We start from the raw sequence: 15,143 nt of genomic DNA, 5'->3' as shown, positions 1-15,143 counted from the left end.
CAACGTCTGTTTCCGCTTGTGAGGCACCCTTCGAAAGGCTATTTTGCAGTGGCCACCGGTGGATCTTGACTTAGTCCTTGGAAGCCTCCCTCTCTCCATTTCTTGCCTTCTTGTTTCCTGTGTCTGCTTCTGAACCCTCAGCTGTAGGGTGCCCCCTTGTCCCGCTGCCTTGACCTCCCTGCTCACTTTAGGACATCAGTGTGCCAAGCTCTGGGCTGGGGATCATTCTCATTCCTCTTTCTTCCCATTGCCAGCTGCTGCATGGAGACTTAGGCTCTCTGTCCAATTCCCCACCAACCCCAGTGCCAGGAACTTGCCCAACAGACAGCACTATGAGGGAAGTGCTTAGGGTAAGCCACAGGATGCAGATCTGGCCAGCTTATGCCAAATGGGACTTTCTCCGGGGCCTACTGAGCAGCTCAGAAGACAAACTGAGGTTCAAAGGCCAGGCCTGGAAACGACACATCAGGGCCCAGACCCCCGGTGTCCTTCAGCAGGCACACCAGCCACCTTGGGCCAGCATGAGAAAGTGTAAGAGCCACACCCTGCTCAAGAGTCCCCAGGGGGTGGTCACTGCCTTCCTGGGCCCTGGGCCACCTTGATGGACAGTTGGCCCAAGGATACCCTCCATGGTCTTGAGTACTTACAAGGAAATTGGGTAATGGGAATTGGTTCCAGAGCCTCCCCCTGCCTTTCGAACGCTAAATGTTCAAGTCCCTTATGAGAAACGGCACAATGTTTTCCTCTAACCTGTCACTCCTCCCATCAACTTCAATCCTCTCTAGCTTACTTGTTGCATCGACTGTGATGTCAGTGCGATCCATGTAGCTGTCAGTGGTATGGCTTAGGGAATCGTGGTAAGCAAAACCTGCTGTATGTATTCAGTCCAGATGCAACTTCCCCCCAGTATTTTCAATCCAGGTGTTGGATTCTTGAATGCAGAGAATGTGGTCACAGAGGTCTAATGGCACAATTGATGGGGTGGGTGGGGGTGGCTGCTTGGTTGTCAAATAAATCAAACATCCACTTAGACCTAGATCTCATAGGGATCTAAAGGGTTAGGGTGGGGAAATCTGCCCCAGCCTTGTGGCAGAGTATGGCTGAGAGTCCTCGAGAATGCTGCTTCCTGGTTTCCCATTTCTTGTCCCAGCTGGAAACAATGAGTCCAGTGGCAGGGAAAAGAGATGGCGTAAACCTCACCTCAGATGCAAGGAAGGGCAGGCCCTTGTTCTAATCCAGACATGGCCACTGAATGTGAGCTCCAGCCAAGAGGTCTGCCGAACGCTTGCTGGCTTCACTGGATGTACGAGGGCATGTGCACTTGATGCTGCACAAGGGAACATGCTTTCTAAGACACTGGTTCTCACGAATGTGGTATTGATGGAAGTGGTTTGCAGCAGACAGTGACAAGTTCTGTGGATGATAATAACACAGCTCACACCTACAGCATTTCCTATAAGCCAGGGACAGTCCGGAGCACTCTAATGTGTTCATTCACTTCATTGTCACAATAATTCTATAAAGTAGATACTCTTATTACCTTGATTATACTGTTGAGGAAATGGAGGCACACAGAGGTTAAATAACTTGCTCAAGGTCACAAAGCTAAGCCCAGGAGCCAACTCAGCCCCCAGGGTCAGTACCCTTAGCTAGCACTCCACAAGCCTCTCTGACCCAAACTAGACAATTACAACAGCCCAGAGGGGGAAAATGCTGCTGTTTACAAAAGCTGTCTAGGTCGCTCCCTGTTATGGCTTGTGTCTAGATGTCCCGCCAAAGCTTCATGTGGTCATAGGTGGGGGTTTTTGGAGGTGGCTGGATCTAGGGTGCCTGGTGCTAGGATAAAGGTGTGAGGCTGGCATCAAAGGTGCCATCAGAACTACTTGCCCTGAAGGGAATATAAGGGATAGAAAGAAGGCTGCTGCCATTTCTTGCTGCTTGCTGCCTTTTCCCTGCCCTGCTTTGCCATGGACTCTTCCTCCGCCGTGCCACCTGCCTTGGAGCCAGCCAACCATGGACTGAAACCTTTCCTCCTTTAAACTTGGGTGCCAGGTATTTTGTCTCAGCAGTGCAAAAAGTAACTAAGGCACTTCCCTTCCCTCCTTAGCATTGCCTAAATTATCCGTACACTAAATTATCAGTAACCCTTTCGATATAGCTCTTCAGCCCTCCACTGGGCTTTCCCGATCTAAACATAGCTGTTACCTCATTTGCATTCCAAGGCCACATTTTGCTGTTAGGTCAGCAGTACCCATTTCAAAAAAAAATGTCTTTTTTTTTTTTTAATAAAATAGCTAAGTGCACGTGTGACCCACTACTTTTATTCGCTAGCAGTCTACTTTATTTTTGCCCAGTGACAACCCCAGGGAAATACTTTTCAATGTGTACAACTTTTCTTCGCTTCGCTAACCTGATTAGTCAGTGGAAGAATTTCTCCTCCACTGCTGAGTCCAAATCTCATTACAGTGCTGGGGCCCAGTTAGCAATTAACTGACATTCTGGACTTGCCAGATGCATTTAAAGAAAGTGGCACGTGGGTGGGGACCTGTCCTTTCATCTTGCTTTCATCTTGCTGTATTTGATTAGACTTAATGACCTTTCCCAAGAAGCCTGGTCCTTGTGCTTAAATATATAGTAAAAAACCCCCTTCACAGGATGACTAATGGTGAGGGCCAGAAGGACAGCTGGAGACTGCCCGGCCACCTTGATCTTGACCTATAGGAAGCTGAGGCCCCATGAATACCAGAGGCATGGCCTGCAGGTCAGAGGCAGTGCAGAGGCCAAACTCAGCTCTCCTACCTGGGTCCCCAAGTCCAGTCACAGCCACACCACTGACAAGATGGCTCTGCCAGATCTGTGTCCCACAAGCTCGTTATTTACTTAGTGACTTCCTTTATGCCAACCCATACTTTAAATTCACTGCATTTATTTTATTTTTTAATTTAATTTTATTTACGTTTTTGGTATCGGGGATCGAACTTGGGTCCTTGCACTTGTGCAGCAGGCGGCAAAACCACTGAGCTAAATCCCTGGCCCTGCATTTATTTTAAAAGGCTTCTTTAAATAGAAGGCAAGCAAACATTTGCCATAAAATAACAATGACCTTACAAGTAAAATCAATGACAGCAAAGCCAAGTTGTTAGCCTCTAGTGACAGACACGGGGCTGCTTTTGGGACAGTGCTGAAGGGACACAAACACCTGATGAGGACTTTACCTTTGCATCACTGAGACATCCGCTCAGTCTTCCCGAAGCCAGTTCGCATCTGTGTGTGGACAGATGAGAGTAAGTGGCCAGGTGAGGATCAAGGCACCTTTGCCTCTGCCCCAGGCTAGCCTTGTGCCAGGTTCCCCTCTGTGTGCCACCCCCTCCACTCTGAGGGTCCTCTTCAGTGCCTCCGTCCAGTGATGCCTTCGAAGATGGGGGTGACTTGACGTCAGCATCTGCTAATTTACCCCCCAATTTTGGTTCCAATTGATATAATTTCAGCAGGAGCCACACTGAAAGGTTTTAAAATTTGCTGTTTGATTTTTCCCCAGGCTGGTAAAAAAAAAAAAGCAGCAGAAAAAAAGCAGGGAAGTGCCTTTGTTTTCTACACCTGTCCTCCTGTAATGACATTTCCAGTGAGGTACCCAACAGTGTCTGAGGAAGAGGCAACTAGAGACCAAGCGAAGGGAAAACAAACTCCTGCACCCATGCATATCAATAAGGCCTCATATCCACCCCAAGTGCCCTTTCTCAGCCGTGGGTGTCAATGGCCCCAAACATCCTATGCAGGACATGTTTATGCAGAAGAAATTTAAGACTTTACGGGAAAAAATAGAAGAAGGAGGCTAAGGCAGCAATGATTTGAGGAAAACGTGTAGACACACATCGAGGCAGAAAACAATCAGTACACCCTGTCACACGTTTCGAACATTTCTGACTCCCCTAGTTGCATTCTCGGGTGCACCCTAGCCTAGTAACAGGATTGTTCTATTGTTATTTGTAAATGTATTCTGTTTTGTAGATATTATACATAGTACAAAGTGTTTCCTTTTTCCTTTCTCTTCCATCATCCAAATTTTCAATGATTGAAAAGAGATCTTTTTTTAAAAATTGAGAATTGCTGAATCCCAGCTCCCAGGTCCCACAGGGATTATAGGGGAAAGGTAACTCAAGCTGCAGGATGGCAAAGGCAACCAGTGTGGTGGTGCTCTCCTGTCATCCCAGCACCTGGGAGGCTGAGGCAGGAGGATTGCTGTGAGTTTGAGGTCAGCCTGGACTACATAATGAGTTCAAGACCAGCCTGACCTACATAGTAAGATGCTGTATCAAAAAACAAACAAACAAACAAGACATCAAAGTGGCTAACATATTGCATCGGTTAGTTCTTGCTGAATAACAAGCCAGCCCCAGATTCATTGGCTTAACATAGCCTCCGCTATGTGGCTCTTGATTCTGAGGGATGGCTACTTGGGCTGGGCTCAGCTGGGCGGTTCTGTTGGTCTCAGCAGGGAAGACTTGCGCTGGGGACTGGTCACTCATCTGCTAGGGAGCCTTGGTGTCCTCTGGGTGTCTCAGAATTGGGATGATGTCACTTCCACCACATCCTATTGGCCAGAGCCAAGTAAGAGGCTGGCACAGGTACAAGGCACGAGAGCCAGGCAGTGCCTCTGTGGAGGAAGAACTTTGAAATCAGTGCAAAGAGCTGGGGACAGGGAGCCTAAGTATCCACCCCTGCTGAGGAGCTGTCTCTCCAGTCTGTCCTCTGTCCCACTCTCCCTAAGCAGCTGGCTGCTCAGAGCCACTAGAAAGCTGGTCACTCCAGCTCTGCAGGACACCCTCATGTCCCACTGTCTTTGTCTTGCACTTTGTCACTTCCTGCCTAGGAATTTCCAGCACAGCTCATGCTCCTCAGCCCTCTGCATCTTTATAAAGCCACACAGAACCTGGGGACCGGAACAAAAGCAGTGGGCATGGACGAGAGGGAAACTCAATTCACTGTGAGAACTTGTTGGTTTTCATTTGAATTTTTAACATGTGCATCTATAACCTCTCTATTTTTTATTTCTTATTTTCAAATTTATTTGCACTAGTCCCCTGCACTAGTACCTTGAAAACATAAAAGTTGTACATATGAACTATATGATGCTTTGATACATGTACACATTGTGTAGTGTTTAAATTAGGTTAAACGCATCTATGTCTTCAAACAGTTACCATTTTCATTCTGGTGAAAACTTTCAAAATCCTTTTTGCTAGATTTATTTTTTTGAGATAAGTCTAGCTATGCTGTTCAGGCTGGCCTCAAACTCATTATGTAGCCCCAGGCTGGCCTTGAACTCACTGTGACTCCCCTGCCTCAGCCTCCCAAGTGCTGGAATTACAGGCAGGCACCACTGTACCTGGCTCTTCTAGAGTTTTTAAATGTGCATTGAGTTATTATTATCCATTGTTGCTCTACTGTGCAGAGCTTCTTGCTCCTATCTAACTGTGACTTAGTACCCATGGGTTAATCTTTCCCTCTCTTTCCCTCCCTCCTCTGGATCTATTACTTTAACTTAGTGATAATGAAATCCCACCCTGTCATGCTCTATCTACCACATGTTGGGTACTGGGCTAAGGACTCAACCTGCATGGTTCTATTCAACTCCATAAAATAGAGACAAATCTCAGTTAGCCTTACTTTATAGAGCTAAAAGCTGGGTAAGTGCCTGCCCACGATGAGGGACTTTCAAGTGGGTAGACCCAGGATTTGAACCCAGGCTCTCTAGCTCCAAGGCCTGTGGCCCTTGAGCTGCTCTCTCCTGCCTCTTCTTCACACAGAATATCTGGAGAGGGCTGTCTCCACTCACTGTCTCCACTTATTTTCCACCCACCTCATGAGTCAGTGCAAACTGACATCTACCCTGATTTGTCTATACACTGGGTTCTCTCCAAGGTTACAATGACCTCCTTGTCACTGAAATAACTGCACATAGCGCTGTCCTTCTTTTGCTTGATCTCCAGGCCACTTTGGACGCTGTTGGCCACAGAGTCTAAAGAGAGGGTCTCCATGAAGTCTCCCATGTGCTGTCCACTGAGAACTCAGAAGCCCTGCAGTGGCTCTGACCTCACTCCCCAACCCAGCTCCCAAAATGATTCCCTTTCCTTCCTTTACATCCTGCAGTTCAGGAAGGCACCCACCAGGGAGGGACACGAACATGAAATCCAAGCCTTGGAGGGGGGCACTGCAGAGGCTGAGTGGGAGCGGCCGACATGCGCAGCACCTGCAGGGGCAGCCTCTTCCCAGACACAGGGCAGTAGCCAGGCTCAGATGCTGCCTTCCCAGGCTTTTGGTCTTTTAGAGGAAATACAACCCAGTGTCATTATGTGAAATGTCTTTTTTTGTTTTGTTATGTTTTGCAGTATTGGAGATGGAACCCAGGGCTATTGCACTGAGCTACATCTCCAGCTCTCTTCTCGTTCTCTTTTAAAAAAAAATTAAAAATTTTTGAGACAGAGTCTCACTAAGTTGCCCAGGCAGGGCTTGATCTTGCAATCCTCCTGCCTCAGCCTCCCAGAGGGCTGGAATTACAGTCCTGTGCCACCATGCCTTGCTAAATGTCCTGATTTTCAAATGTTGGTTACCAATTCAAATAGTGTAAAAACACTGCCCTGGGCAGATTGCTGCCAACCAGTGCAGCGTGCAAGTAGCCACACCAGAGCCCTGTCTGTCTCCTCCCCTCTCTTGGCTGCCATGGGTGCACCTGTCTCCTACCAGACCTCTCTCTTTGGACTCACGAGTCCAGCTGCCCACAGGCACCTCGGTAGGTGGAACCGTGGCCTCTGCTCTTTGAGAGAGGTTGGATTCTAGATTTGCGATGTGAAGTCACCAATGTCTAAAATTCACTTTTCCAAAATTCAGATGGAAAAGTACTTTTTCTTGAGTCAGACTGTGGGCCACCCAGCTGCCACCTCCAGTCTAGCATGAGCTAAATCATCAGATGCCATGCCATGCTGGTCCTGCATCGCCAGGCCCTTGGTCCATCTTTCTTTCCATGGGGCTGGCAGGGTGTCCACCTTCACAGTCCTGGGTTTTGGGAAAGAAGGCAGGCCCGCAGGGGAAAGCAGCTCGCCAGGAAGTAACAGAACTGCTTGGAGGAGCTTTGTTCTGAGGCTTCATATCTCTGCTCACCTTTGTTTTCCTGGGTTTGATGGCACGGAGGCTACCTCTTCTCCATCGCCTACTCTGTGCACCACCTCTCTTCCTACTCTCCTTTGCTCTTGCACCCGGAGTGATTTATAACTGAGGTATGTAACATCCAAAATTCCTTTTATGTGCTTTTGTCTTTATGAGTACATGTCAGCAGTACATAACGATCACATTCTTCTTGGGGACTTGCACAGAACACATCTTAATTCTTTCTACTTCTCTTTTCTCTTTCCTTCTCCAACAACCAGAATTCTAGTGACTAGACAGCTGTGTTCGCATAAACTAAACTTGTCAGTGACAGAAACTCTTGGTTTCCTTACTGTCTCCTGGCTCATTCTTCCCCTCTTCCTCCTCACAGGAGTTTTCAGCATGTTCCACCCTCCCCAAACCCCAGAGGGTCTCTGAAGGTCACACAAGAACACCTGTGCCTCTTTTCCTTGAGTTGTCACCTGCTTTTTCACCCTCGGTTGTAGGAGCAGATTCGGTCAGCTTGTACTTTTCCTGGAGATTGTAGTTAGCAGTCCTGCTCTAGAGGTCTCTGGACACAGTGCAGGAAGGACCTGGTGGTTCTGCGACTTCCTTAGTGAAATGAAAAGGCAGCAACAAGACTTCTGCATCTGCAAAAGCAAGTTGAAGTGCTTTCCTCTGTTCCTCCTGTTAAATGCAACTAAACCCCCAGGCCTTATGCCTAAAACAGCACACGAAGACTCTGAAAGGCGGAGAGAAAAGACAGACCAGCTGGGAATCCTGGGCCACCAGGGACAATGCAAGCACCCTCCTGCTCCCCAGCCCTGGCGCTGGAGAAGCCAGGATCCCAGGAATGCCAGGCCAAAATGAAGACTTACCGAAAGCTGGCTCTTTCTAGCCGAAGCCAAGCAGGACAGAAAACTCCCAGAAGATAAGTGCTCTATGCCAGTCAAACATAAGGGGGGAAACCAAGCCCAAACCAAACTTGGCTACACCCACAAAGGCCGAGCGGGAAACTGGGACCTCTGCCTCCACCTAGGAGTGATGGGGGTGTCCCTCCCCCTTTTGTCTGAGTTGGCTCAGAACAAACAGGCAAAACAGAAAGCTCAAAACAAGACTCAGAGTCTGATGCTGTGATCTATAGGTGACCATATTTCAGGAGAAAATCACTTGTTAAGAAACCAAAATATCTAACACTGGACAAAAACAAGACAATCAACAGATGCCAACAGAAAGAACAGCAATTATAAAGCAGCCATGATAAAAATGCTTTCATGGACACACTAAAATCCAAGTATGGACACACTAAAAACAAACAGAAAACAGAAAGTCCTAGCAAAGGAATGTAAGATATAAAAAAGAACCAAATAGAAACTTTAGAGCTGAAAAATATAGTAACAAATAAAATGCTTAGTGAATGGCCTTAATGGCCAAGTGGAGGGGACAGAAGAAAGAATCAGTGAACCAGAGGGCAGGGATAGTGATGCATGCCTCTGATTCCAGCTGAGGCAAGAGGATTGCCATAAGTTTGAGGCCAGCCTGGGCTACACAGTGAGTTCAGAGCCAGCCTGGAATACAGAGAGACCCTGTCTCAAAAAGCAAAAACAAAACAAAACAACAACAACAGAAAAGAATCAGTTAACTGGAACACAGGAAAAAATCACTCAAGCTGAATGACAGAGAAAATGTACACTGGAGCGAAGCAGGAATTCTGCAACAGGGGAAGAAAGAAAGTCCTGGCCTCAAGGACATATCATACTGCCATCTAAAAGATCTAAGATTCGTGTCACCAGAGTCCCAGAAGGAGAAGAGACAAGATGGTGAGGATGAAAGTGTACTTAAAGAAATGATGCTGAAAATGTCCTCAATTTGGCAGCAGACATAAACCTGGAATTGTTCAGATTCAAGAAACTGAACAGACACCAAGTAAAATAAATCCAAGGAAATCCATACCAAGACACATCATAGTAAAACACCTGAAAACTAAAGACAAATATCAATTCTAGAAGCACTGAAAAAGACATGGTGTATTACCTACAAGACAAAAAGCATTCAAGTGGCAGCAGACATTCCATCAGATACCAGCAAGTCCAGAACAGAGGCCACAATGTTTTTCAAGCACAGAAGAGGAGGAGGAGGAGGAGGAGGAGGAGGAGGAGGAGGAGGAGGAGGAGGAGGAGGAGGAGGAGGAGGAGGAGGAGGAGGAGGAGGAGGAGGAGAGGAGGAGGAGGAGGAGGAGGAGGAGGAGGAGGAGGAGGAGGAGGAGGAGGAGGAGAGGAGGAGGAGGAGGAGGAGGAGGAGGAGGAGGAGGAGGAGGAGGAGGAGGAGGAGGAGGAGGAGGAGGAGGAGGAGGAGGAGGAGGAGGAGGAGGAGGAGGAGGAGGAGGAGGAGGAGGAGGAGGAGGAGGAGGAGGAGGAGGAGGAGGAGGAGGAGGAGGAGGAGGAGGAGGAGAGGAGGAGGAGGAGGAGGAGGAGGAGGAGGAGGAGGAGGAGGAGGAGGAGGAGGAGGAGGAGGAGGAGGAGGAGGAGGAGGAGGAGGAGGAGGAGGAGGAGGAGGAGGAGGAGGAGGAGGAGGAGGAGGAGGAGGAGAGGAGGAGGAGGAGGAGGAGGAGGAGGAGGAGGAGGAAGAAAGCTGTTAACCTAGTGAAAATGCTCTCTAGTGAAAATGCTCTCCAAGTGAAAATGCTCTCCAAGAATGAAGGGGAATCAAAACATGTGCAGATGATGGAAAACCAAGAGAATTTTTTTTTTGGTATTGAGGATCCAACTCGGGATCTTGTGCTTGCGAGGCAGGCTGCAGAACCACTGAGCTGTCTCCGGCCCATCCAAGAGAATTTTTGACAGCAGAACTACCCCAAAAGAATGACGAAAGGAAATGACAAAATAAGGAAGGAAGAATACAGTTAAAACATGAGTAAAAATGTGGGATCAAATAAAATAGGCCTTCTTCCTCCTCTTCTCTAAATTATATTTTATGGTTGAATCAAAAATTATAGCACAGGGCTGGGGATTTAGCTCAGTGGTTCAGGCGCCTGCCTTGCAAGCACAAGGTCCCAAGTTCAATCCCTGGTACCAAAGAAAAAAAAAAAGGTATTTAAAAATTAAACCACTATCTGATGTGGTTCTCAGTGTATGTAGAGGGAATAGATGAGGCAGCTGTAGTATTAAATGGGTACAGTAAGGGACATAAGAGGATATCAGGTTTCTATAACCTCTAGAATTGGTAAAATTACATAAAATGCAATTCAAAGAACCACTAAGAAATCTATACAAAGATATATACTCAAACACTGTTTAGATAAATACAAATGGAACTCTAAAAATTCCTGTTCAAGCAACCCTCAGGGAGGCAAGAAAAAGAAAATAGAAAAGGTAACAGCACACAAAAGAGAACAGCAGACTTAAGCCCTAACATAATCTTTAAATGTAAATGGTCTGAAATTACCAATGCAAAGATAGACATTGATACAACGAACTACATTTTTAAAAATTTATTTCTGACTTCTACATAAAATGTACATAAAATGGTACAACATGTGAAGTTTTGATACATGTATACTGTTTAAGGCTTAAATCAGTTTAAACATGCCTATCTCTTCAAACATTTATAATGAAAAGTTTCAAAATTCTTTCTCTTGGCTTTTTGGCACGTGCAGCCCATTATGTACACCCTGTTGTACTGCAGCCCACTAGAACTTCTTGCTCCTGCCTAATCCTAGATCAGTACCCACTGACTGGTCCTTTCTCACCTTCCTTAGCCTCCTATCACCATTGCTGTCTTCCCTAGCCTCTAGAAGCTACCATTTTATTCTCAACTTCCATGAGCTCAACATTTTAAATTATGCTTATACGTGAGAGCACAGAGTACAGTACTTGTTTTTTTGTGTCTGGCTTACTTAACTGAACATAATTATTTCCAGTTTCACCCCTGTTGTCAACAAGACTTTCTTCTTTTATGGGTCAGTAGCATCCTACTGTGTATAGGTACCACATTTTCTGTATCCAACAAATTTTTAAAAATGATCCAACCATGCGTTGTTCACAAGAAACTCACCAAAAATACCATGATGCTCAATGTAGAAAATCCTGAGTAAGTTGCAAACAAAAGCAAAATTCAAACCCTCCTCTATTATGTCTGATAAATGAGCTCAGGAGGTCACAGGATACAAGATCAAAAGACAAAAACCAATCTTATCTCCACATACTTGATATTAACATGTAGAAACTGACATTAAAAGCATATGACATCTATAATTAGTTAAAATAAACAAAAGTGTACATCTGACAACCATGTGCAGGATTTTATGCTGAAACACTTCAACCTTGATAAAATAAATCAAAGAAGAACTAAATTAATTGATAGATATACCATGTACATGGATTGGAATTCTTGTTCAGCTTTGTTTTTTGTGGTTCTGGGGACTGAACCCAGAGCCTTCACACTGAGTTATACCCCCAGCCCTTTTTTTATTTTTTATTTTGAGACAGGCTCTCATTAAGTTGCCCAGGTTGGCCTCAAAATTGTGACCTCGGCTTCCCACAGACTGGAATACTTAAGAGTAAAAATGGCAATTGTCAGCAAATTGATACATATATTTAACACATTTCCTATCAAGATCTCAGCCACAGTTTTTAACAAATATAGAGAAGATTACCCCAAAATTCATACTGAAAAGTAAAGGAACTAGAATAGCTAAACCCACCTTATAAAGGGAGAAAAAAGTGGAAGGAAACGATCTGTCCAGTTTCAAGGTTTATCAGGTAGTTTCAATAATAAAGATTGTGCGGTATTGGTGGAGGAATCAGCACAGATCAGTGGAGTAGACTAGAGAACCAGAAAAGACTCATACAGCAGAAAAGCAGAATTTGGTGCAGGTGCAGAAGCAGTCCAAGGGAATGGTGTCAGATTTCAGCAGACTGATGGTGTACCTGGGTGCGTACAGACAACTGAGCCTGGACCTGAATCTTATACCCTATACAAACATTCAGTCCCCATGGGTTGCAGAAGTAATGAAGTGCAAAACTATATAACACATATAGAAGAGCATCAGAGGAGATCGTCAAACGTTGGACTAAGCAGAGAACTCTTTGACTTAACACCAAAAGAATGATTCATAAAAGGAAAAAACTGATACATTGGGGTTTACCAAAGTTAGAACATTTCCTTTCCAAAAGACCCAGATGAGAGAATGAAAAGATGGGCTACATGAAGAAAATATTTGACTAGTCTAGAATAAATCAAGAACCTTTGAGACACAACAGTACAAGAACAATTAGGAAACATTTCACTGAATAGGACAGAGAGATGACAGACAAGCACACGGGAAGGGATACATCACTATTAGCCATCAGGGAAAATAAAATAAAACCACAGGGACACACTCAACAGTGGGGCTCAATTTTTTTTAAGTGGGGACAGTATTTAAGGCTGACAAGAACGCTTAGAAACAGAATATCTCATGGATTGCTGGGGGAATGTACACTGGTAGAGGCACTTGGGAAGGCATCTTGCTGGTCTCTTTTTAAAAATAAGCTTGCCATTTCTATGTGGTCCAGTAATTGCACTCCTGGGCATTCAGCTCAAGAGAAATGAAGACATATGTCCATGTAGACACAGCAACTTTAGTAGGATAGCCCCAGACTGCAAACAGCCCAGGAAAGCTTCGGTGGGTTTGAAACAGAGTGGTCCATCTGCACCTTGGAACCCTCTACACAACAACTCAGATTGATTTATGGTGAATGAAAGGAGCGAACGCTAAAAGGTCACCTACTGTTATGATTCCATTTACAAAACATTCTCAAACCGAGCAAATTGTGAAAATGTAGAACAAGGTCATGATTGCCAGGAGTTCTTGGGGAAATGAGGATGAGAGGGAAGTGAATACGGCTATAAAAGGGTAACTACTGGCGATCTTGGCAGCTAGGGAAATGTTCCGTTTCTTGACTCTATTAAAGTCAACATCCTGACTGAGAAACCATACTGTCCCTTTATAAGAAGTCACCACTGGATAAACTGGCTAAAGGACATACAGCAACTCTGTACTATTTCTTACAGCTGCACATGAATCTATAATCATCTCAAGATAAAAAGAAAGTTTAATTGGTAAAAAATTGAATGCTAAAGAACGAGTAGAGGTCTGAGCGTGGTGGCACAAGCCTATAATCTCAGCACTTAGGAAGCTGAAGCAAGAGGATCTCTGTGAGTTCCAAGCCAGCCTGGGCTATATAGTGAGTTCAAGGTCAGCCTGAACCACATAGTGAGATCCTGTTTCCAAACAAACAAAATAAAACAAAAACAGGATAAGTAGAAAAGAGCATAGGCAACATAGTAAGAAACTTTGGGCCGGGGATTTAGGTCAGTGGTACCACCACCTGCCTTGCAAGTGCAAGGTCCCGAGTTCAATCCCCGGTACCAAAAAACCCCCCAAAACCCCAAAACATAGTAAGAAACTTCTTAATAATTTGTGGTAAATGTTTAACTAAAAGGAAAAAGCCAGATATAGAACAACACCCCTTACTCCCAAGAGTTGAGGTCTCACCATGTGGCCCTAGCTTGGCCTTAAATTCCTGGACGGAAGTCATCCTCCTGCTCCCTGGTAAACCAGGCCTAGGTGCCTGCCCCAGTTTCTTTACTCCCAAATTCTTGGTTGGCGGAGCACACAAATGAGTAACCAAGATGGAAGGAGCTCTAGATTGCTACACAAGTCCTGCTGACATCTCTGCAAAGTCTCTCTTCAAAACTTTAAAACTATTTTGTCACGAAACGCTGGGGGTGGGAGCATTTAAAAAATTGTTATTTATTTATTTTTGTGAGACAGGGTCTTGCTATGTAGTTCAAGTTGGCCTTGAACTCTATGTAGCCCAGCCTGGCCTCCAACCTGTGGCAATCCTCCTGCCTCAGCCCTCTTGGGATTACAGGTGTGCACCACGACTCAGGGCTGGGGTGGGAGTATTTGAACCGAGGGCTGTGTGAGAGGGCCTGCCATAACCCAGCCACACCCAGCCACAGTCCCAGACAAATACAGTCCACTGAGCAGGCCCAGCTTTGCAACAGTCCCCAGCTCCCTCCCCCCAGGCCACTGCTTCTAAACCTCCCCAGCCTGAGTTCCCAGATAAAAAGTCACAGCCACTTCTCTGTCCAGCCCCAGCCACCACCCCCAAGGCAAAGGGCCCAGAGAGCAGCCACCACCTAAGCTGCTTCTCTAGGGCTATTGTTTCAGTTCTAAAGTCAGAGAAAGGCACTCCACAGCCCAGGGCCTCCTGGGACCCCAAGCTCTCGGGAGGACATCAGGACTCCAACTCTAGTGCTGGTGTCGCCTCTCTACGGCCACACTGGAAGTATCCTGGACAGCGTTCAGACTGACCCCAGCCTATGCAAACGCACCAGAGAATTTATGGTGAGCTAGGGAGGGTAGAGGGGCAGGCATTTGTCCGCTCTGGCTTTCCTCCTGGCCCAGCTTTTTACAATGTCTGTGTGTGGTGTCTTTGTGTATGTGTGTGCCTGTGTATGTGTGTGTATACTTGTGTTGCTTTCTGGGGATGTCACGTGTGTGTCGTGTTGTGTGTGTAACGCATATGGTATCTGCGTGCCCCCATGTGCAGTGTAGTGTCTGTGTACCTGTGGTATCTATGTGCACACATGTGTGCCGCGCGCCTACAGACTTGTATGCGTGTGTCCCCGTGCCTGGTGCCTGTGAACGCGCCTGTGCACCTCGTGCCCTTCCGCCTAGTGACAGTCCCCAGGCGGCCACCTCGGGGCGCGGCTTCCCCGCGAGGCCGGTGAACGGGTGGCGCCCCGCTCCTCCCCGCGGGCCGGGCACACGTGGGCCCCGGCGCCGCCTCCCCGCGTCCCCACCCATTGCTGCTGCCCCGCTGCTGCCGCTGCCCGCCCGGGGATAAAGTGGCGGCGCAGACGCCGCGCCCTATCGCCGCGGAGCAGGCGCGCGCACACCGGAATCGCGGCGCTCAGGGACGTGACGGCGCGGGTGGCCCGGTAACCGC

General features: G+C 46.7%; 1 protein-coding gene across 10 annotated transcripts in view; it reads left to right on the top strand.

The window, feature by feature from the left end:
• The window catches only part of Mgll (monoglyceride lipase), a 178,019-nt gene that overhangs the window by 79,411 nt on the left and 83,465 nt on the right, over positions 1–15,143 (top strand). For 4 of the 10 annotated variants that reach the window (XM_021252502.2, XM_013069487.3, XM_087196979.1 and 1 more), the window contains exon 1: positions 14,376–14,539. The exons of 1 other annotated variant lie outside the window; for it this stretch is intronic. In XM_021252502.2, coding sequence (XP_021108161.1) covers positions 14,515–14,539 — 25 coding nt within the window. In that variant the 5' untranslated portion in view covers positions 14,376–14,514. Of the gene's footprint in view, positions 1–14,295; positions 14,540–14,859; positions 15,136–15,143 lie in introns of those variants that run through there. 5 more of the 10 variants (XM_087196981.1, XM_087196982.1, XM_004875281.4 and 2 more) reach the window with 4 other exon arrangements.

The sequence above is a fragment of the Heterocephalus glaber genome, unplaced genomic scaffold (assembly GCF_053883595.1).
Source record: "Heterocephalus glaber isolate CG9 unplaced genomic scaffold, H.glaber_assembly_v1.0 deba00001645, whole genome shotgun sequence".
In the NCBI taxonomy this organism is placed as follows: domain Eukaryota; kingdom Metazoa; phylum Chordata; class Mammalia; order Rodentia; family Bathyergidae; genus Heterocephalus; species Heterocephalus glaber.
This window is presented reverse-complemented; position numbering and strand designations above follow the sequence as displayed.